The 22,874-nt window shown below is 45.7% G+C and overlaps 1 protein-coding gene across 1 annotated transcript in view; it reads right to left on the reverse strand.

Moving 5' to 3' along the window:
• The window catches only part of OSTF1 (osteoclast stimulating factor 1), a 42,768-nt gene that overhangs the window by 7,070 nt on the left and 12,824 nt on the right, over positions 1-22,874 (reverse strand). Inside the window, exons 2-5 of the mRNA XM_081319368.1 lie at positions 18,709-18,755; positions 6,761-6,811; positions 6,589-6,652; positions 3,541-3,594 (exon numbers count right to left, since the gene is read on the reverse strand). Of these exons, the coding sequence (XP_081175494.1) occupies positions 3,541-3,594; positions 6,589-6,652; positions 6,761-6,811; positions 18,709-18,755 (216 nt within the window). The remainder of the gene's footprint in view (positions 1-3,540; positions 3,595-6,588; positions 6,653-6,760; positions 6,812-18,708; positions 18,756-22,874) is intronic.

The following is a 22,874-nucleotide window of genomic DNA, read 5'->3' on the forward strand; positions in this document are numbered from 1 at the left end:
TCATGGAAAAAAGTAGCATTTCTGATATGCCTCCCAAGTTCAGACTACCTATCAATTGGGGATTACTTCATGGCAAAAGGGTGTTGCCATTGACGACAGACCTCGCAAAACAATCCCTGCAACTTCTAACAGATGAAATGGATTGAGGTATGAGATGGATAATACAGTTAGTCCTCGACTTATGACCACAATTGAGCCTTAAATTTCTGTTGCTAAGCAAGAAAGTTGCTAAGTGAAATTTGTCCCATTTTACGACTTTTCTTGCCACAGTTGTTATGTGAATTTCCGCCACAGCTGTTAAGTGAACCTGGTTTCCCCATTGACTTGCTTGTCAGAAGGTTGCAAAAGATTATCACACAAGCCCAAGACACTGCAACCAGCATTGCCAAGCATCTGAATTTTGTTCAATGACCATGGGGATGCTGCAACAGCCATAAGGGTAAAAAATGGTCATAGGTTACTTTTTTCAATGCTGCTGTAACTTTGAACAGTCACTGAATGAACCGTTGGACTACAGCAGGGGTAGGCAACCTTGGCTCTTTTATGAGTTGTGGACTTCAACGCCCAGAATTCCTGAGCCAGCAGTTTATATTTATTTATATTTATATTTTATTTGATTTCTATACCGCCCTTCTCCCGAGGGACTCAGGGCGGTTCACAGGGCATATATAAATAGCAGTACAAAAATTAAAAGGAAATTAAACCAGTGCCCAATTAAAATACAATAATAGAATAATAAAAAACCAATTAAAAACCCATATTCCCCCATCAGGCCAGACCAGCTAATTCAAATAAGTGGGTCTTCAGCCCGCGGCAGAAGGATCGAAGGTCCGATGCCATCCGGAGCTCAACCGGCAGTTGGTTCCATAATGCCGGAGCACCCACAGAGAAGGCCCTCCCCCTGGGGGCCACCAGTCGACATTCCCTGACCGGAGGCACCCTGAGGAGGCCCTCTCTGTGGGCACGCACAGGGCGGAGGGGAGTTGACGCCGGCAGCAGGTGGTCCTCGAGGTATCCCGGACCCATGCCATGTAAGGACTTAAAGATCATGACCAAGACCTTGAACCTCACCCGGAAGACAACTGGTAACCAATGCAGCTCGCGGAGCAAAGGTGTAACATGGGAGTACCGGGAAACTCCCAAGACAACTCTCGCGGCCGCATTCTGTACCAGTTGGAGCCTCCGAGTGGTCTTCAAGGGAAGACCCATGTAGAGAGCATTACAGTAGTCTAGGCGAGAGGTCACGAGCGCATGAGTGACTGTACACAGGGCATCCCGGTCCAGATAGGGCCTCAACTGGCGCACCAGGCGAACCTGGGCGAAAGCCCCCCTAGTCACGGCCACTATATGATCTTCCAGAGTAAGTCGTGAATCTAGGAGGACTCCCAAGTTGCGAGCCCTATCCACAGGGGGTAAGAACTCACCCGCCATAGAAAGCGATGGAACATTTTGGATGTCCCGGGATGCCGGAATGTACAGCCACTCAGTCTTGTCAGGGTTGAGTTGAAGTCTGTTCCTCCCCATCCAGACCCGAACCGCCTCCAGGCAACGGGACATCACAGCGAGGGCATCACTGGGGTGGTTTGGGGTCGAAATGAAAAGTTGGGTATCATCGGCGTATTGATGATACCCAACTCCAAAACCACGAATGATCTCACCCAGCGGTTTCATGTAGATGTTGAACAGGAGAGGCGAGAGAACCGACCCCTGAGGAACTCCACAAACGAGAGACCTAGGGGCCGATCTCTGCCCCCCTGCCAACACCGACTGCGAGCGTCGCAGGAGATAGGAGGAGAACCACTGAAGAACTGTGCCTCCCACTCCCAATCCCCTGAGACGCCGCAGCAAGATACCATGGTCGATGGTATCGAAAGCCGCCGAGAGGTCTAATAGGACTAGGACAGAGGAATATCCCCTATCCCGAGCCCTCCAGAGATCATTCACCAGAGCGACCAATGCCGTCTCCGTGCTGTACCCGGGCCTGAAACCCGATTGGTACGGGTCCAAATAATCCGCTTCATCCAGGACCAGAGGGAGCTGATGCGCCACCACACTCTCAACAACCTTCGCAAGAAAGCGAAGGTTGGAGACTGGACGAAAGTTGTTCAATACAGTTGAAGTCCACGACTCATAAAAGAGCCAAGGTTGCCTACACCTGGACTAAAGTATTAATCAACATCTCTACAAATGTATCTGGAAATAAGTTTCTTGGAGCATATTCCAAATAAAACCGATGTATTGGCACTTTCAAATTAATTCCATTCACAAGATTTTTTAAACAAATGCAATACCTAAGAGAGTCCCTATTTTGTCTCACTAGTTTATTTTTATCAGGTCTGTGGGTGTTCATGCTAAAAACCTATTAAGACAAATTCTATTATATTGCATCAGTTACTGTATCAATTTGTTAAAATAATGAATTATTCAATACCATATGTTAATATCAGAACAGTACTTGTTTCAATCAATATGCTAATAAAAACAGAAAAATAAAATTAATTGGGTAAAATAAAGCTAGAGAATATATTCCCCTAACCTTTGACCCTAGTAGAATAAAAAAGACATCCCTGGAATGGATATGTATATCCATCAACCAAAGCTGCATTGCAACAATGCAACCCAAGAATCACCCCTTTGTTAAGTACATCCTGATGTCATGTGCATGTAGAAGAGGAGTGAAAAATGAGTTGTGATGCATGACACTGCTTTTTGGTCATTTGGATGAAAGCCTCCAATCCGGGATATATTTCCAGATGCTGATGAAAGAAGTTAGAGTTCCACACAGCTGAACATCATCAGGGCTGGACAAAGGTGCATCATAAACATGAGAGCCAAATTATCTCCTCCAAAAGTCAGAAGTAACAAAGAAGGGGGGGGGGAAAGCTTGGACATTTTTCTTTTGAACACAGAAAAGGATTACAGTAACTGAGATAATCCGATCTTTCTTCCACTTCCCACATCAGACACTTCTCATTCTCATACTGTACACCACTGTTTATCTGCCATAAAGGTAAAGGTTTCCCCTGTCCAGTTGTGTCCAACGCTAGGGGGTGTTGCTCATCTCTGTTTCCTGGTTGAGGGAGCCAGTGTTGTCTGAAGATGCTTCCATGGTCATGTGGTCGGCATGTCTGTATGCCGAGTTGCACGGAACACCGTTACCTTCCCACTGAAGCAGTACTTATTTATCTACTTGCATTTGAATGCTTTTGAACTGCTAGGTTAGCAGGACATGGGGCAGGAATGGGAGCTCACCCCATCACACAGTACTTGGGTTTTGAACTGCCCATCTTTTGGTCAACAAGCCCAGGGTCTTAACTGCTAGGGCAATGTAAATTATAGGAAGAAAAATGCACACATTTGTTTCAAGTCAGTCCCCCTCTAAAACAGATGTAGAAGAATCAAAAACCTCTGTTGTTAAGAGGAAGCTCACCAACAAAATGTGTGCTTTTAATAAACCATTACAAATTGATCTACTTCAGCCCAGAAATCAGTGAAAAGAGACCAGATGAAGTCCTGGGTCAATATTGACCCTACACCTACCTCTCTTGGCAGCTTCATGTAATGGATTGTCAATGGATTCTGCTTGTTCAGCCACTAAAACAAAAAGAAAAAAATACATGCCAATGTAGCCAGTTGTATTCATCTGTCTCTTAATGGGCTGAAGACAATAGCACTAATATAATTAAAGTCCATCAATAAACTTGAAACTTCTGCCATTATGTCCCAAAGCTCCACTGAATTTGAATATCTTTAATGGAGTTCCTTGTAAGCAAAAACTATTCACTTCAATGCGACAAAAATGAACTATACCCGCAGTGGAACTGCACACCCAAAGTTTCTATGACATTGAAGAAAAAAACTGGGAAGGTTCCAACCTAGAACCTCGGGTATAATAACATGTTCATGTGCATACAGAAAATTCTGGTCTGTAGCTTTTTGATTTATCTATGAACATATTTGCTATGACAAATTAAAAAGATAAACTCATATACACAATTGTACTGTCATCTCTACATAGTCTGACATACAGTTTTAAAAAGTTTTGATTAAAAAAACCCCAGTGACTGTAATAAACTGCAATAAAAGTGAATACATTTGTATTAAAAACAGGTGTGCAGAGCTTCCTTTGAACTAATGGTCTATGTCAGGGCTTCCCAACCTTGGCAATTTTAAGACCCGTGAACTTCAACTCCCAGAATTCTCCCACCAGCCATGCTGGCTGAGGAATTCTGGGAGTTAAAGTCCACATGTCTTAAAGTTGCCAAGGTTGGAGAATCCTTTTCTATGTGGTTTCTGACTGTTGTGCCAGGAATGGCATTCTTCCATTCCAAAAAAAGAAAATGAATACAGCCAGGAAAATCCAAGGATTTTGTGGGGGTGATATCCAAGGATTTGGGGCCTCATTTAGGGCTTCTCTTGTTCCTACAATAGGCAGATCAAAAGGATAAGAGTAGTTCTAACTATTTAATGCAGAAATGGGTTTTAAAGAGTTTATGCATATCCTATGGGAATATGCATGGGACAGATTAATGTGGTGTTTTACACACTCTACTTTTGCAGCAAAATGAAAAAACCCGCATATTTTTCTGATACCAGACAAGAATATTACAAAATGCAGACGGCTTTGTCCTTGGCCCATCTCTTGCCAAATACGAATATGACTCAAAACTGAATAGGACAGCTGATGTTGCAGAAGACATTCAGAACTATCTAGATGGATTAGAGAAATGGCTGGAAAATGATAATGAATTTTAACAAGACACGAATGCTAAATTCTTCGTATATGTGCATAGGCATAAGCTATGGGACACCTAATGATGGGTTATAAAAAAAATTTGGGAATAGGAGTTCAATTCAAGCTGAATATGAGCCAGTAGGGTAAGGTAATTGCTTAGAAGGCAAAAGAATGTTCAGATTACATCAAATAGCATTTCCTAATCAAAGGAAATAACTTCCTTCATATGGTCTGCACTGGTCAGACCACACATGAGTACTGCACACAATTCTTTGCACCATGTTTCAACTAAGTTTTAGAGAAACCAGAAGGGCCAATATGGACCATAGGAATGATCCCAGGGTTAGAAACCTGAGTTTTGTGAGTTGATACTAAGACTACTATATCTGGTTAGCTTTTGAAATAAGACAACTGAAGTGGAGATGTCCTAGCACTTTTCGGGGACCTAAAGCAGGGGTCTCCAACCTTGGCAACTTTAAGACTTGTGGACTACAACTCCAAGAATTCTGGGAGTTGAAGTCCACAAGCCTTAACGTTGCCAAGGTTGAGGACCCTTGACCTAAAGGACTACCACACAGAAAGCTTTCAAGATCTAGAGTGCTGGTAATAGGTCCTACTTTTTAAGTTCCTATAAGTAAGAACAGTTTGAAGATTAAAGCAATTCAAGTAAGAATTGTCAAACTGTTTCTAATAAGAAACAATATCATGTTATAATTTAATGCTTGTATGAGTCAAGAAGCATAGCAGCAGCTACATCCTTTACTCAAACTTGCTTGGGCTTGGGGCGGCCATGTCGAGGCCGGTTGGCGAGGGCTGCTGCGTGGTCTGCGGGCGAGAGGGGCGCCAGGCCCGCTGGAAGTCCCCGGAATTTCCTGGAACGGGCTGGCAGGCACGCTCTTCCCCGGCCCGCCGGAAGTCCCCGGAAGTTCCCCAAACTTGGAACGGCTTGGCGGTGGGCGGGCGCTCCCTCCCCAATCCGCCGGGGAGCGTCTCCCAAAGCGCAGCGTCTGGCGGCCGGGAGTCCGTTGGCCTGGTCGCTGGCGAGCTGGCCCGCGGCTAGGGCCGGGGCCCAGGAACCGGTAGCCGGGTGCGGGTGGGGGGAAGGAAAGCCGGGCGCGGGCTTCTGCAGCTGGTTGCGAGGCCGTATGCGGGCGTCTGCCGCGAGAGATAGCAGGTAGCAGGGCGCGCTCTGCTTATGCTCAGATGCCGCTTGGGTGAGGGGGAGGGGCTTCCTGCCGCTCCCGGGGTCTGGCGTTTGCAAGGGGGAGGAGAAGGGGCTTAGAGGATCTTGGGGGTCGGAAGGGAGAGTCACGAAGGAGGGGGGACTGGACTAAGGAGGCTTGAAGTTGCTTTGCAAGAACGGGGACGCTCGACTGATTTATGGTTTTTTTCCGGCGTATAAGACGACCCGGCGTATAAGACGACCCCCCAACTTTTGAGAAGATTTTCATGGGTTAAAAAGTCGTCTTATACACCGGAAAATACGGTACTACCATCAGAAAACAAATTTTCTAAAGATAAATGGTCAAACTATAAAAAGTTCAATAATCTAAATTCAAGGAAGAAGCTAAGCAAAGCAAGGGCCAAGAAACATGGCCAACAGAGTGTAATGTACTTAATGTATCTTATTGTTCAGAATCTCATTTTTAATTCTACTCACAGATGTACCTGAAAAGCACATTATTATTTTTAAGGCTAGCCAGATGTTTAGACTGAATTTGGCACTTTTATTCACCTATTGAGTCCTTCCCAAGGACCTGGCATAGGCAGATGTTGTGGTCTGATGGTGTTAAAGGATCATTATTTTTATTTTGCTTCACAACTATTTCTTGGAACACAATTCACGAAATTACCATAGTTGCTGGGGATTAGTCCAGTTCTTCCTTTACAGGTTCCTTTCCACCAATTTGTGTCACTCTGGAGGAAAAAGAAAGAAAGTAGTGCTGAAAAAGGCGACTGGCAGTTCAATAGTCATTTTATTCTCTTAAGGAGAAAGTGGTCTAGTAGCTTTGTTTATCAACTCACCATATCAGAAATGTAGATAATGTCTCCTTCTTCAAAATACAGTTCATCTGGCTGGAGCAATTAAAAACACTGCATTAGTTAAAGAACTGATTTAAGCTACATTGAAAAGCTTTTGAGTGATCTTATTTGAGTGACCACTTCAATTCCGATCCTTGCATCCCAAATCAAAAATTGCATTTGTGCATCATTTGTGCAAGCATGGTTAAGAGATTCTGTGGCTTGTATGATTTAGCCCTGTCCTTTCAGAGGGCAGTATCCCTGCAACCCATCTGCCAGCTGGTATATCTTTGGCCTTTTTTTTCCTGGAAAGAAATTGTGCAAAAGTGCTTGGGACTTAACTTTTTTTCCCTTTCAGAACTAAATTATATTGGGTGGCGAACAAGCCAGCGAATGAAATACTGAATTTCAAAAAAGCTTGGATCTGGCTGGGGAAAAAGAAAAAAAAATTACCCAGTTGTTTGGGTGCAGGTCCATTCTAAAATGTTGCCCCCCCACTCCTAGTTACAAGACAGATTGAACAGAAGTACAAAATACGAGAGTTGGGAGGGACCTTGGAGGTCTTCCAGTCCAACCCTCTGCTCCAGCAGGAGACCCTGTACTATTTCAGGCAAATGGTTCTTAAAAACCTCCAGTGATGAAGCACCCTCAGCTTCAGAAGGCAAGCTGTTCCACTGATTAATTGATGCCATTGTCGGGAAATTTCTCCTTAATTCTAGGCCGTTTTCTCCTTAATTGGTTTCCATCCATTGCTTCTTGTTCTGCCCTCAAGTGTTTTGGAGAATAGGTTGACCTGTTCTTTTCTGAGGCAGCCCCTTCGATATTGGAATACTGCAATAAAAGTCACCCCGAGCCCTTCTTTTCATTAAACACAGAGTGGTGTTATTTTATGTTATTATTTTTTAACGTATTGCTCCATTTCACATGAACTCATAGAGATGTACAATAAAAAAACAACATAATTGTAAAAGCCTACTTGCCCTTTGATTCCAAATGTGCACACCCACATCCACTCAATGCTTAAATACCCAATCCCTGGTCCGTGGACCAGTACTGGGCCGTGGCATGCCAGGTACCTATCCCCACAAACAAGCAAAGCCCCATCCATGGGATGCAGATAGCACACTCCCCCTCCGGTCTGCAGAAAAACCTTTCTCCACAGAACCAGTCCCTGGTGCCCAAAAAGCTGGAGACCTCTGCCGTAGGAGATAACCAGGCTGAGCCCGGGGGAGGGGTCAAATGCATCATCAGTCATGATTCTCTTCACGACCACAAGAGATCTAAGTCCAGCCCACTTTGAATTCCTTCTATTCTTAACTCCCACTAATTTCCCTTGACTGTTAGTAGTTCAGAATCTTGTACAGATCAAGTTTACAATAAATCTTTACACACATTTGAACTGCCTGAACCTCCTGATTTTCCTAGTTCTTGACATGTACCTAATCCAATCCCATATTTCCAGAAACACATGCATGCCCACACATTCCACATATTGAGGTAAGATACTACATTGTACTCATAATGTAATTACTGTCCTTCCACTTGGGATACAGTAAGAAAATGAGAGTTTTGTTGTCCCCTGCTGCCATCTGCTGATTATTGATGGAAAAAAATATAGTACAACAGAAGAGTAAAACTTCCTATGAATCAAAATGAAATAGCAAATGCTCCTTATTTTTATTGATCCATAGATGCTGAAGAATGGCTATGTCATTGTGTTGAAACTGGAACCAAGTACAAGAATGATGCTGATGAGGCGGATTTTGCTGCACAGCTAAGAGCAAGCTATAGGAAGAAGGTAATGTAAAGTGCTAATACCACTTTATACTACACTGATAAGACCACACTTGGAAAACTGCATCCAGTTTTGGTCACCAGATATTGAACCTCTCGAAAGAGTGCAGAGAAGAGCAACAAGATGATTAGGGGACTGAAGCAAAAGCATAAAATTAATGGTTCCAGGAATTGGGTATGTCTAGCTTAATGAAAAGAAGGGCTAGGGGTGATATGATAGCAGTGTTCCAATATCTAAGGGTCTGTCACAAGGAAGAGGGGGTCAAACTATTTTTCTAAGCACCTGAAGGCAGGTCAAGAAGAAATGGATGGAAACTAATCAAGGAGAGATTCAACCTAGAACTAAGGAAGAATTTCCTGACAGTTAGAACAATTAATCAATGGAACGACTTGCCTCCAGGAGTTGTGGGTGCTCCAACACTGGACATTTTCAAGAAAAGATTAGACAGACCTTTGTCCAGAATGTATAGGGCCTCCTGCTTGAGCAGGGGGTTGGACTAGAAGACCTCCAAGGTCCCTCCCAACTCAGCTATTCTAGAGCTGGGAAAGTATGCATAACTAAGGCACTGAACATCTGCACTGCTGTTGTAATCAGAATAAGAAGCCACAGACCTGTGTCATGTACTAATCAGTCTGCAACTCTCATATCCATCTGAATGAAAACATTTTGAAAGCTGGGTTGCCAAGTACATTCTCAGTCTGCCTTTGAGCCATCCCTAGCCATTCTTTCCCCATCCTTCTCTCCACCATCATTCACATACAGAGAGTAACAAACCCCACAGTGCCATATAATGACACAACAGAAGTGACTAATGGCTCTATTTGGAGACTGTTGCGGTATAGATACATAGCAATGCATTATAGATACATAGCAATGGGATTTATAGGGCCAAGGAGGAACAGTATTTTCCTACTCCCAGAATACGAAACAGTGAGAGAGGGGTCAAAAATGCTTATTGGTTTTGCAGTTCTCCTTCAGGAGCTTAGACAAAACAAGGAAGCTCTGTGTGCTAGTACCAGATTACTGAATCAGATGGAAACTAATCAAAGAGAGAAGCAACCTAGAACTAAGGAGAAATTTCCTGACAGTTAGAAAAATTAATCAGTGGAACAATCTGCCTCCAGAACTTGTGAATGCTCCAACATTGGAAGTTTTTAAGAATAGATTGGACAGCCATTTGTCTGAAGTGATATAGGGTTTCCTGCTTATATTATTATTATTATTTCTTTTATTCCTTAAACATGAACCTCAGTCAACTGAACATTCAAATTGACTGGCGCTGATGGTTGACACGGGTTGCTGCCAGCATCCTAGGTATCAACCAGGTACGGTACCTCCTTAAAATGTAAGATGTTCCAAGTAGTGCAGTTTTTTTTGTAGCATTGCTGCAGTTATTGCAGGAAGCTGCAGTTTCTCGATGAATTTTGCAAAGTTTTGGGACATAGTTCCCAGTGCCCTGATGACAATGGGTATCACTGTTACACATTTCATCCATAATCGTGCAGTTTCGATGGCTAGGTCGCGATATTTCGTAATTTTTCCCAGTTCTTTTTCTTCAACTCTGGAATCTCCTGGTACAGCGACATCAATCAGCTGTACTCTGGTTCTCTACAACTACGATATCTGGCATGTTGTGTTCCAAATGACAATCTGTCTGTATTCGAAAGTCCCACAAGATCTTCACCTTCTCATTCTCAAAAACTTTTTCCACCCTATGTTCCCACGACTTTTCGGACACAGGCAAGTCATATTTTTTACACAATGCCCAGTGGATTAATTTAGCAACTCGGTCATGTCTAGCCTTGTAATCAGTTTGCATGATTTTGTGAAGTTGTGAATGCTCCAACACTGGAAGTTTTTAAGAAGAGATTGGACAGCCATTTGTCTGAAATAGTATAGGGTTTCCTGCCTGAGCAGAGAGTTGGACTAGATGACCTCCAAGGTCCCTTGCAGTAGTATTATTATTATCATCATCATCATCATCATCATCATCATCATCATCATTATTATTATTATTATTATTATTATTATTATTATTATTATTATTTGTAAGGGATAAAAATCAGGCAATGTAGAAGTATGGTTTTGAGCATTCATGTTTTTTTTAAATGCATTGGTTCCTTGATCTTATTAAATATGTGAAAATGAAAAAAAGAGATAAAAGAGAGCATGGGGCAGAGTAATTTAATGGTCAATGAGATAGGCTATCACCCAAACAATCTTATTTACACATCTATTTTAAACTGTGACCTTACCAAGCAGTTTATTATTCAAAGTTTGCTAACTTATTTCTAAGTTAGCCTAAAGTTTAGTGAAAGCTTAATGGAGAACTTGTAAAATGCATGATCCAGCAATAAGCCTTGAGCTGAAGTGGAGTAACTATACTGCTCAAAAAAATAAAGGGAACACTTAAACAACACAATGTACTGTATTTAATAGTAGGATGTCTTATCTTGTGTTCCCTTTATTTTTTTGAGCAGTATATATCTTTCTATACAGCTCATTGATTCAGTTTATTTGATCAGATTTTGGTGCATGTGGGTGGGTATTTTAGAGAAGTAAAATGGAAAACAAATGAAGTAGGAGTTTACATTTTAATGTAACAGTGTGTACAGTGTATATTTATTTATTTATTTATTTATTTATTTATTTATTTATTTATTTATTTATTTGTTTGTTTGTTTGTTTGTTTGTTTTTATAAACCGCCCTTCTCCCGAGGGACTTGGGGCGGTGTACAGAGTAAGGTAGGTATACAGATTGAACAATAGTGAAAAACAATAGTAAAAACAAACTGGGACCCCAATTAGAGCTATCAGGCCAGGCCGGACTGCTGGAACAGGTAAGTTTTTAAGTCGCGCCGGAAGGTGCGGAGGTCGGGGGCCATCCGGATTTCGGTTGGCAAGCAGTTCCAGAGGGCTGGCGCACCCACTGAGAATGCCCTTCCCCTGGGGGCCACCAGCCGACATTCCTTGAGCGGTGGCACCCTGAGGAGGCCCTCTCTGTGGGAGCGCACAGGACGGTGGGGTGTTGACATTGGCAGAAGGTGCTCCCGTAGGTAGTCCGGACCCATGCCATGTAGGGCTTTGTATGTCATTGTTAGCACCTTGAATTTCACTCGGAAGGCAACCGGAAGCCAGTGCAGCTCACGGAGGAGAGGTGTGATATGGGAGTATCGGGAGGCCCCCAAAAGTGTCCGTGCCGCTGCACTTTGCACCAGTTGAAGCTTCCGAGTGGATCTCAAGGGCAGCCCCATGTAGAGAGCGTTACAGTAGTCTAGGCGAGAGGTCACAAGGGCATGGGTGACTGTACGTAAGGCATCCAGGTCCAGATAAGATTGTAGTTGGCGCACCAGTCGAACCCGGGAGAAGGCCCCCTTGGTCACAGATCCTATGTGATCTTCCAGGGATAGCTGCGAGTCTAGGAGGACACCCAGGTTGCGGGCCCTATCAACAGGGGGTAGTAACTCATCCCCGATGTTAAGGGGTGGAATGATCTGAGTATCCTGGCTTGCCGGTACGTACAGCCATTCAGTCTTGTCCGGGTTGAGTTGAAGCCTGTTCCTCCCCATCCATTCCCGGACCGCTTTCAGGCAGCGGGACATCACGTCGAGGGCATCACTGATGCTGTTTGGAGTTGAGATGAAAAGCTGGGTGTCATCAGCATACTGATGGTACCCTACTCCAAAGCTACGAATGATCTCACCCAGCGGTTCCATGTAGATGTTGAACAGGAGAGGCGAGAGGACCGACCCCTGAGGGACTCCGCAAACGAGAGGCCTCGGGGTCGACCTCTGTCCCCCTGCCAGCACCGACTGCGAGCGACCCTGGAGAAAGGAGGAGAACCAACGCAGAACCGTGCCTCCCACTCCCAGTCCCCTGAGGCGCCGCAGCAAGATACCATGGTCGATGGTATCGAAAGCCGCCGAAAGGTCTAATAAGACTAGGACAGAGGAATGGCCCCTGTCCCGGGCTCTCCAGAGATCATTCATCAGAGCGACCAATGCCGTCTCCGTGCTGTAGCCCGGCCTGAAGCCCGATTGGCATGGGTCTAGATAAACCGCTTCATCCAGGACCTGAGGAAGTTGATGCGCCACCACGCTCTCAACAACCTTCGCAAGGAAGCGAAGATTGGAGACTGGACGAAAGTTATTCAATGAGGATGGGTCCAAGGTGGGCTTCTTGAGGAGAGGTCTCACCACCGCCTCCTTCAAGGCGGTGGGGAAGTGACCCTCACTCAGAGAAGCAGAGATGACCGCCAGAAACCAGCCTCGTGTCCCCTCTCGAGCCGCATAAGCCAGCCAGGAAGGGCACGGGTCCAGTAAGCATGTGGAGGAGCTCAACCTCCTCATAATCCTGTCCACTTCCTTAGGAGTCACAGGATCAAATTCCTCCCAGATGACGTCGACAAGACTGTCCATGTCCTGTTCTTCCAACTCTGCCCAGTTGGAGTCCAGGCCGGTTCGAATCCGAGCGATTTTATCCAACAGATATTGACCGAATTCCTCGGCTCGACCCTGCAAGGGTTCCTCCCTCACCTCTTGGTTCAGTAGGGAGCGAGCCACTCTGAACAAGGCAGCCGGGCGATTATCTGCGGACGCGATGAGGGTGGAAAAGTAGTTGGATTTTGCCACCCTTATCGCTGCGAGATAAGACCTGGTGAGGATTCTTAGTCGCAATCGGTCGGATTCGGATCGACTGGATCTCCAACGGCTCTCTAGGCCCCGTCTCCGACGCTTCATCTCCCGGAGCTCCGTGGTGAACCACGGGGCTCGCTGGGATCTGCGCCGGGTCAGAGGCCGCAGGGGTACAACTCGGTCCACAGCCTCCGTGGCTGCCTTTTCCCAGGCTTCCACTAAGGCATCCGCCGAGCTGTGAGCAGGGAGTGCATGTGGGTCCCCAAGCGCTGCCTGGAACCTATCAGGGTCCATTAGGCACCTAGGGCGGTACCATCTGGTCGGCACTGTGCACCCACGGCGGGGGGTGGCAAAGGGGAAGTCTAGCCGTAGGAGGTGATGATCGGTCCATGACAGGGGCGTAACGGTCGTGGCGCCCCCACCGATATCATCACGCCACCGTCCAGACAAGAACACCAAGTCGGGGGTGTGGCCTCCCTCATGAGTTGGTCCAGAAATTATTTGCGACAGGTCCATGGCCGCCATGGAAGCCATGAACTCCCGAGCTAGTTCGGACGATCCTCCCAGGGACGGTAGGTTAAAGTCGCCCAAGACCATGAGTTTTGGGAATTCAACCACCAACCCTGAGAGGACATCGAGTAGCTTGGGCAGGGCTGCCGCTGCACGATTAGGTGGTAGGTACGTCAGCAGCAGGCTCAACTGCGCCCCCGGGCCGTATCTCAGAAGGAGAGACTCACACCCGACTATCTGAGGGACGGTGGTCTCTCGCGGGCTAAGGGACTCCCTGATGATAACTGCCACTCCCCCGCCCCTCCCATGGGCCCAAGGCTGGTGCAGCACCTGGAAACCTGGCGGGCAGAGGTCAACCAGAGGGACACCACCCTCTGGGCCCAGCCAGGTTTCCGTGATGCAAGCCAGGTCCGCGTGCTCGCTCTCCACTAGGTCACGAACGAGGTGAGCCTTGTTAGCTACGGACCTGGCATTTAGGTAGATCAGCCTGAGCATAGGAGGTTGCACACCTTCGCTCCCGGGTCCTCGGGGGAAGTACAGAGGGTCGGAGCGTCTCACCGCTTGTACAGAGCGGAGATGACTCTCCCGGTGACGATACAGCCCTCTGCTTGTGCACCTTCTGCCGTTCCCCACCATCCTGGGAATTGGCTGTTCGTCAGCTCGCCACTGGGCTTTGTCGGCGACTGGTCCTCGTTTTCCACCTTCGCGAATGGTCGTAGGCCTGGCCTGCGCTATGGTAGCTGGAAGGCCCGCCTTCCCCGAACAACCATAGTCTTTTCCCGCCCCCCTCCCTAACCCGACAAAGAACTTAACTAGGAATTTAACCAGGGGCCTCTTGTTGGACTTGTGTTGGAGGCCCCTGATCCTGCCTGGCCATCTCTCAGAGGCCCAATGGTCGGGCCCGTCATCGAGATTCGATGTATTGTAGGCGGGGCGCACCCAGGAGAGGGGGGAACTCCTGAGGGCGAGTAGGTCTGTGCTCGAATATTGGAGAAGCATAGAGTCACAGGTTTTTTTTTGGGAAGGCGGTCCCCTGGGTGGAGAATTGGAAGGAGGGTCGAGTTGGGTAGGTGGGTATCTGGACCGTCACCCATCCACTGCCACTTGGCTGGGTGAACCCCAGAAGCAGGCCACTCCCCATCCTCTCACGATGGGTTGTGACTCTGCTTCCGGGGGTGGTCCAGGACCCACTCTGGGTGAAGCATACCCCATAGAGCTCTCACCTCTATGGGGCTGCAGGTGTAAGGTCAAGCCACTCTGCCACCGTGGCTTGCACCCAGGCCCATCATGTCCTGTGGGGCGAGGGAGGGCAGGGGGGTTGAGAGCTGGTGGAGGCAAGATGATGATGGCCTCGGTGGTCTAGTCGCCGCTATCTCCACTGGTCAGCTGTATCGTGGTGTCTTTTGGTTGTAAATCGTCGGCACCCAGGGTGCGGGCCGGATACGCCACGCCGCGTCTAGTAGTGCTGCCGTCGAGGGTTCTTGGTAAAGGTGGTCGACCGGGGTCTGGAGAAGCTTACCCTGCTGACGCTTTCGCTGCTGCTCCGTTGCATAGCTGCTCCCCGGATCCGCTGGTCCGCGGCGTCTCCCTGATGTGGATCGGAAGTGCCGCCGCCTAGGGCTAGGTCAAGGTGGTCGAGGAAGGACGAGGCGCTGGCCCTCACTCAAGACAGCTGCAGCGGTTCTGGGGGTGGGTTGGAGATGCCAGGCCGTTGCTGCTAGCGCCGCTGTCAAAGGCCCCTTGGAGGTGGTCGATCGGGCCCGCATAGCCGGTCTGTGGCGCCTCCTTGATCCCATGGAGACGCCGCCGCTATTCAGGAGCAGGCCAGGAGGTCGAGGCAGAGCAGCGACTCCGGTCCTGCTCAGGGTGGTTGCAGCGGCTGCCTCTTCCGCCGCCCAGCTGATCCATCTGATCAGGGGGCCGAGGAAGGGCGGAGACGCCGGCCCCATTCCGGATGGCTGCAGCACCTGCAACGGCTCAGGGGTGGGTCGGAGGCGCCACACCGACACTGCCTCCGCCGGTGTTCAGGCCCGTGGGGAGACGACAGACTAGGGCCCCGCGGAGCTCTCACTGCCACCGTTGCTGACGATGCCACTGCCTCCGCCACCCAGCTGGTCCGCAGCACCTCCGTTGATCGCTCAGAGACGCCGCCGCTGCCCGGGAGTCGATCAGGGGGCCGGGCAGAGCAGAGCTGCCGGCCCCTCTTGGATGGCTGCAATGGTTGTAGTGGCTTAGGGGCGGGCCGGAGATGCCTCGCCGCCACTGCCACCGTTGCTGCTAGGCTCTTGGGACAGATGGCCAGACTGGGGGCTGGAGAGCTGTCGCCACTGCTGCTGTTGTCTTCGTTGTCGGCGCCTCCGCCGCACAGCTGATCTGCGGAGACGCCGCCCTTGCCCGGTGTTCAGGACCGTGGGAGATGGCAGACGGCAGACTAGGGCCCGCGGAGCTCTCACCGCTGCCGTTGCTGAAGATGTCGCTGCCTCCGCCACCCTGCTGGTCCGCGGCGCCTCCGTTGATCGCTTGGAGACGACGCCGCTGCCCGGGAGTCGATCAGGGGGCCGGGGCAGAGCAGAGCTGCCGACCCCTCCTGGATGGTTGCAATGGTTGCAGTGGCCCAGGGGCGGGCCGGAGACGCCTCGCCACCACCGCCACCGTCGCTGCCAGGCTCCTGGGACAGATGGCCAGACTGGGGGCTGGAGAGCCGTCGTCGCCGCTGCTGCTGTCCTCGCTGTCGGCGCCTCCGCCGCACAGCTGATCCGCGGAGACGCCGCCCTTGCCCGGCAGTAGAACAAGCGGTAGAGGCAGGGCGGAGGCGTTGGCCCCATTTACAACGGCCGCCAACGGCTCAGGCGGCGGGGCGGAGATGTCCCGGCGCCCCTACGGCTGATTCGGGAGGCAGCGGGCGGCACAATTGCCCAGCTCATCTGCCCGAACTTCTGACCCCACCCCAGGGGTCCGTTGACATCCCTGGGGGGCTCCTGGGGGGACGCCTTACCATTGGGGGCTACGGAGCTCTCCCCAGCGCGTCCACCATTTTTGGAGCCGGCAAAAAAAATAAATATGTAATATACAGCCAGAAATGGAGAATGGGATAGTACTGCAAAGGCTGTAGCCTTCAAGAGAAGGTAATGGGCTGACTTGAGGATCTGGGATAAAGCCCACCCATTACCTTCTCTTGAAGGATACAGCTTTTTGCATTACTGTCTTGTTTTCAATTTCTGGGTACAGAAAAGACTTAAGGGTAGGCTAGTGCACATACAGCCAGTGTAATGAAGAAATAGGAAGCTTAGGGGCAAGATCACTTACTTAGCCTAAAGCTCAATGGAAGCCTTTATAAGTTTACTCTAAAGTCATTTTGGAAAAAATAGCCTTCATTCACAAGTAGAAATTGTCTGAAATGGTATAGGTATTCCTGCCTGAGCAGGGGGTTGGACTAGACGACCTCCAAGATCCCTTCCAACTACTACTACTATTACTACTACTACTACTATTATTATTATTATTATTATTATTATTATTATTATTATTATTATTATTATTATTATTATTATTATTATTATTATTATTACTACTACTACTATTATTATTATTATTATTTCTGCCTATTTGCTTATTCCACCAATCTTACAAAATATCTTTTGGGCCGAACCTGACACCCAGAATCAGCAAAGATACTTTTGTCAGAGGTATCCATCAGAGAAAACAGCACAGAAAAATAATAAAACAATTCTGCTCTCATGCTGCAAACCCTGCTCCTTTTGTATGGGTGTTCTGATGTCACATACAAATAAGGAAGGGGGAGACCTTTTGTTCCAATGCCCAAGCTGTAATTTTGATGAAATGGTCCAATTTTTAGCTTTATTCCTGGTATAATTTCAGCCCTGGTATTATTCAGAGCCTCCCGTCCAAGTACTAATCAAGCCTAATCCTACTTAGCTTCCAGTCCCACACAGTATCAGCTAAATGCTAGCCCTGCTGAGATGAAATGATGGAATAACAGCTAAGAGAATATTACCTCTACAATTTACCCAAGGTAGAACAAGGGCTCAGAAAATGCGTACAAGACATTGTAATAAAAGATCCAAACATCTTGCAAGCAAGAGTTCCGTCTTTCACCCCAATACTTTACTGTAATTGATCGGAGCAAACAAGCAGAAGCTAATCTATTCCTGGTCTCCCTAAGGTGCATCAAAAGTGAGCGATGAGGCTTAGATTCTTTCATAAGCCAGTAAATTTCAGATTTCTAAATGTCACAGGTTAAGGTCAAAGACACTGAGTAAAGATAGACATTGGGAAAAACATTGTGAAAAACCAGTTCCAAGACATGATGTAACTTAGCACAATAGCAGACTGAACTATCAGGTTACAGAAACTGATTAATTTAAAACATTATCATACCATTCACCATTGCAAAATTTCAGTGAGGTTACCATAAAATTCAAAACGTGAAAACAGTTAGGTTAAAATCACTGAGGAAATCATACCTAAAAACTTTGTATAAAATCAGAAAATTAATGCAGAGGGAGAAGGTGGACACAACATTATTTTAAAAGAATTTTTTTTCTTAATTCTTAGTGGTTAAGAATGCCATTTGCAATCATGAGCCACTTCCTGCTATACTTCTCAGAGCCGTTTTGAACTGTTTGCTCAGGAATGACTGGATCAGTTGGCGGGATTTGCACAATCAAGGTCTAAACCGCATACCAGAATATGATTTAGCAATGAAAAGGCTGAGTTGTCTACTTTAAATTACAAACGGCATCCATTTTTACTTAGAAGCCAAGACACAATCTGTAGGACACGTGACTAAGTTCTCAGTAAATATGAATGGTGCATAAACAGCAGCTTTAATCTAAAAAATAAAAAATGGATGATATTTCATCTCCACAGGGGGAATACATATACTCCTTGCAGTGTTTCATGTTCATAAAAAAAATAATCTGGAGCAAGCTACCCCTTCATATACAAATTTTCCTTTTTAACATATTTTGAAAAAGTAGAAATATACTTACTGTTCTGGGTTCAAATGTATACAGGGCTCGAAAAACTTTCACCTGCCCTAAAATACAGAAAGAAATAAACATTAACCAGAGAACATTTCTTCTTTTCCTAAAGCAACTCAAGTAGTTGACAGAGTTGAAGTAGACAGTTTTGATTCCTGTTGTGTTTTTTTTCAAATGTTTATTTTCTTCCTTTTTCCTTGTAGTCTTAAACTGCGTGAAAGCTTACATGACTTTCATTTCTTCTAGTCCCAAGTTGAAAAAAAGAACAGGAAATATCTTGAAATACTAGTACAAGTGTGAATCAAGTGTTAAACTGTAAAGTGTGCTATTATTTTCACTCCTTTCATCATCATAGTAAACTCATGAGGAAGAAAATTACAGTCCAATTATTTCTGTGTTTGCTTCTGCTTATGTCAACAGGAACCACAAATGATATAGACTGTTTTCTTTGGGATTTTGCTACAGATTTCTTAAAAGGGCAGGTCCAGGCAAAAAAGAGCTTAAACAGATTTTCAACCCATTTCTTTATAGCTTGCTTTGCTTGAAAATGTTAATTCCTGTACAAAGTTCATAAAAGCAAAAGGTTTTGGAAACCACCAACAGAGATCGGATCACAACAATTAGCCCCTACTCTCCAAAAACAATTTTTATAGTCTCTCAAACAATTTTGGGGAAAGGTAAAATTATTTTTGATTCAAAAATAAAATATTTTAATTATAATATAAGGGGAAATAGCCCTTTAAAACGATCTGAGATTATTTCAGTGGAAGAATTTTATGACTGCTTTCAACTGAACACTGAAGCTTTCTGAATAATAGGCAATTGTTTTGGAACGCCAGAGCTTTTCTTCAACTTATTCATTTTCTTCACCTCTGCCCTTTATGGTAACTTATTCATTATATAAAACCTCATTCTTGAGCAATCATCAAATATACTAAATTTCTACTCCATAAACTTCAATCAATACCACCAAAATTTAGTTGCATTTTATATTTTATATATTTTATTTCATATTTTAATACAAAGTTGGCATTTATATTATTTTTATTTATATTATATTATTTCCATTTATTACAATGGAAATTAAAATTAAATTACAATTAGTTACTTTCCTGCTTTGCACACCAACACATGCTTACACAGTTTTAACTTCTAAGGAGGAAATGTTTCCACTGCTAAATAGAGCCTGAAATTGCTTTTCTAGTATAAGTTTAAAAAAGCAAAACAAACCTCGTTGTGAAGAATGAATTTTCATTCTAGAAATACATTAGAACTATAGTATTGCAATTAGTAATATGATCATTCAACTGAACACAATGAGGAGGTGTGGCAGGCCCATACGTGGCAAGTCTCTGTTGTGGCAAAGTAGCTGATGAATCTGGGGCCCTGAAAAAAATGACTTATGACAGTTTTTCACACTTATGACCATTGCAACATCCCCACATTCATGTGATCAAAATTCAGACGCTTGGTAACTGTTGTTGTTAGCTGCGAAGTTGTGTCCGACTCATCGCGACCCTATGGACAACGTTCCTCCAGGCCTTCCTGTCTTCTACCATCTTCTGGAGTCCATTTAAGCTCACGCCCACTGCTTCAGTGACTCCATCCAGCCACCTCATTCTCTGTCGTCCCCTTCTTCTATTGCCCTCGATCTTTCCCAGCATTAGGCTCTTCTCCAGTGAGTCCTTCCTTCTCATTAGGTGGCCAAAGTATTTGAGTTTTAGCTTCAGGATCTGGCCTTCTAAAGAGCAGTCAGGATTGATCTCCTCTAGGACTGACCAGTTTGATCGCCTTGCAGTCCAAGGGACTCGCAGGAGTCTTCTCCAGCACCACAGTTCAAAGGCCTCAATTCTTTGGCGCTCAGCCTTTCTTATGGTCCAACTTTCACTGCCATACATTGCAACTGGGAAGACCATAGCCTTGACTATACGCACTTTTTTTGACAGGGTGATGTCTCTGCTTTTTAGTGTGTTGTCTAGATTTGCCATGGCTTTCCTTCCCAGGAGCAAGCGTCTTTTAATTTCTTGGCTACAGTCCCCATCTGCAGTGATCTTGGAGCCCAGGAAAACAAAATCTGTCACTACCTCCATTTCTTCCCCATCTATTTGCCAGGAATTGAGAGGGCCAGATGCCATGATCTTGGTTTTCTTAATGTTAAGTTTCAACCCAAGTTTTGCACTCTCCTTCTTCACTCGCAACAAGAGGCTCTTTAGTTCTTCTTCACTTTCTGCCATTAGAGTGGTATCATCTGCATATCTTAGGTTGTTGATATTTCTTCCAGCAATCTTAATTCCAACTTTTGATTCATCTAGCCCTGCCTTTCTCATGATGTGCTCTGCATATAAGTTAAATAGGCAGGGCGACAGTATACAGCCTTGCCGGACTCCTTTCCCAATTTTGAACCAATCAGTGGTTCCATGTCCAGTTCTCACTGTTGCTTCTTGACCCGCATATAGGTTTCTCAAGAGACAAATAAGATGGTCTGGTACTCCCACCTCTTTAAGAACTTGCCACAGTTTGTTATGATCCACACAATCAAAGGCTTTAGCATAGTCAATGAAGCAGAAGTAGATGTTTTTCTGGAACTCCCTAGCTTTCTCCATGATCCAGCGTATGTTGGCAATTTGATCTCTAGTTCCTCTGCCTCTTTGAAATCCTGCCTGTACTTCTGGTAGTTCTCGATCCACATACTGCTGAAGTCTAGCTTGTAGGATTTTAAGCATGACTTTACTAGCATGAGAAATGAGTGCAATGGTGCGATAGTTTGAACATTCTTTGGCACTGCCTTTCTTTGGAATTGGAATGTAAACTGATCTTTTCCAATCCTGTGGCCACTGTTGAGTTTTCCAAATTTGCTGGCAAATTGAGTGTAGCACTTTTACTGCACTGTCTTTTAAGATTTTGAATAGCTCAGCTGGAATACTGTCACCTCCACTAGCTTTGTTGTTGCTCAGCTTTTCTAAGGCCCACTTCACATTCTAGGATGTCTGGCTCGAGGTCAGTGACCACCTCATTGTGATTATCTGGGACGTTAAGCTCATTCTTGTATAGTTCTTCTGTGTAATTTTGCCACCTCTTCTTAATCTCTTCTGCCTCTGTTAGGTCCCTGCCATTTTGGTCCTTTATCATGCCCATTTTTGCATGGAATGTTCCCTTCATCTCTCCAATTTTCTTGAAAAGATCTCTGGTCCTCCCTATTCTATTGTTTTCTTCTATTTCTTTGCACTGTTCATTTAAGAAGGCATTCTTATCTCTTCTAGCTATTCTCTGGAATTCTGCATTCAATTGGGCATATCTATGTTTTTCTCCCTTGCCTTTCGCTTTCCTCCTTTCCTCAGCTATTTGCAAAGCTTCCTCAGACAGCCATTTTGCTTTCTTGCATTTCTTTTTCTTTGGGATGGTTTTGGTTGCTATCTGTTGTACAATGTCGCGGACCTCTGTCCATAGTTCTTCAGGCACTCTGTCTATCAGATCTAATTCCTTAAATCTATTTGTCACCTCTACTGTATATTCAACAAGGATATGATTTAATTCATACCTGAGTGGCCTAGTGCTTTTCCCTACTTTCTTCAGTTTAAGCCTAAACTTTGCAAGGAGAAGCTCATGGTCTGAGCCAGAGTCAGCTCCTGGTCTTGTTTTTACCGACTGTATAGAGCTTCTCCATCTTTGGCTGCAGAGCATATAGTCAATCTGATTTCTGTGTTGACCGTCTGGTGATGTCCATGTGTAGAGCCGTCTCTTGGGTTGTTGGAAAAGAGTGTTTGCTATGACCATCGTATTCTCTTGACAAAATTCTATCAGCCTGTGCCCTGCTTCATTTTGTACTCCAAGGCCAAACTTGCCTGTTATTCCAGTTATCTTTTGGCTTCCTACTTTAGCATTCCAATCCCCCATGATGATAAGGACATCATTTTTGGGTGTTAGTTCTATAAGGTGCTGTAGGGCTTCATAGAACCGGTCAATTTCATCCTCTTCAGTACTGGTGGTTGGGGCATAGACTTGGACTACTGTGATATTGAATGGTTTCCCTTGGATTCGAACTGAGATCATTCTGTCATTTTGAGGATTGTATCCCAGTATTGATTTTCCTACTCTTTTATTGACTATGAAAGCTACTCCATTTCTTCTGAGGGATTCTTGCCCGCAGTAGTATACCTGATGGTCATCTGAATTAA

Source organism: Vipera berus, assembly GCF_964194415.1.
Source record: "Vipera berus genome assembly, chromosome: 2".
Classification (NCBI taxonomy): Eukaryota; Metazoa; Chordata; class Lepidosauria; order Squamata; family Viperidae; genus Vipera; species Vipera berus.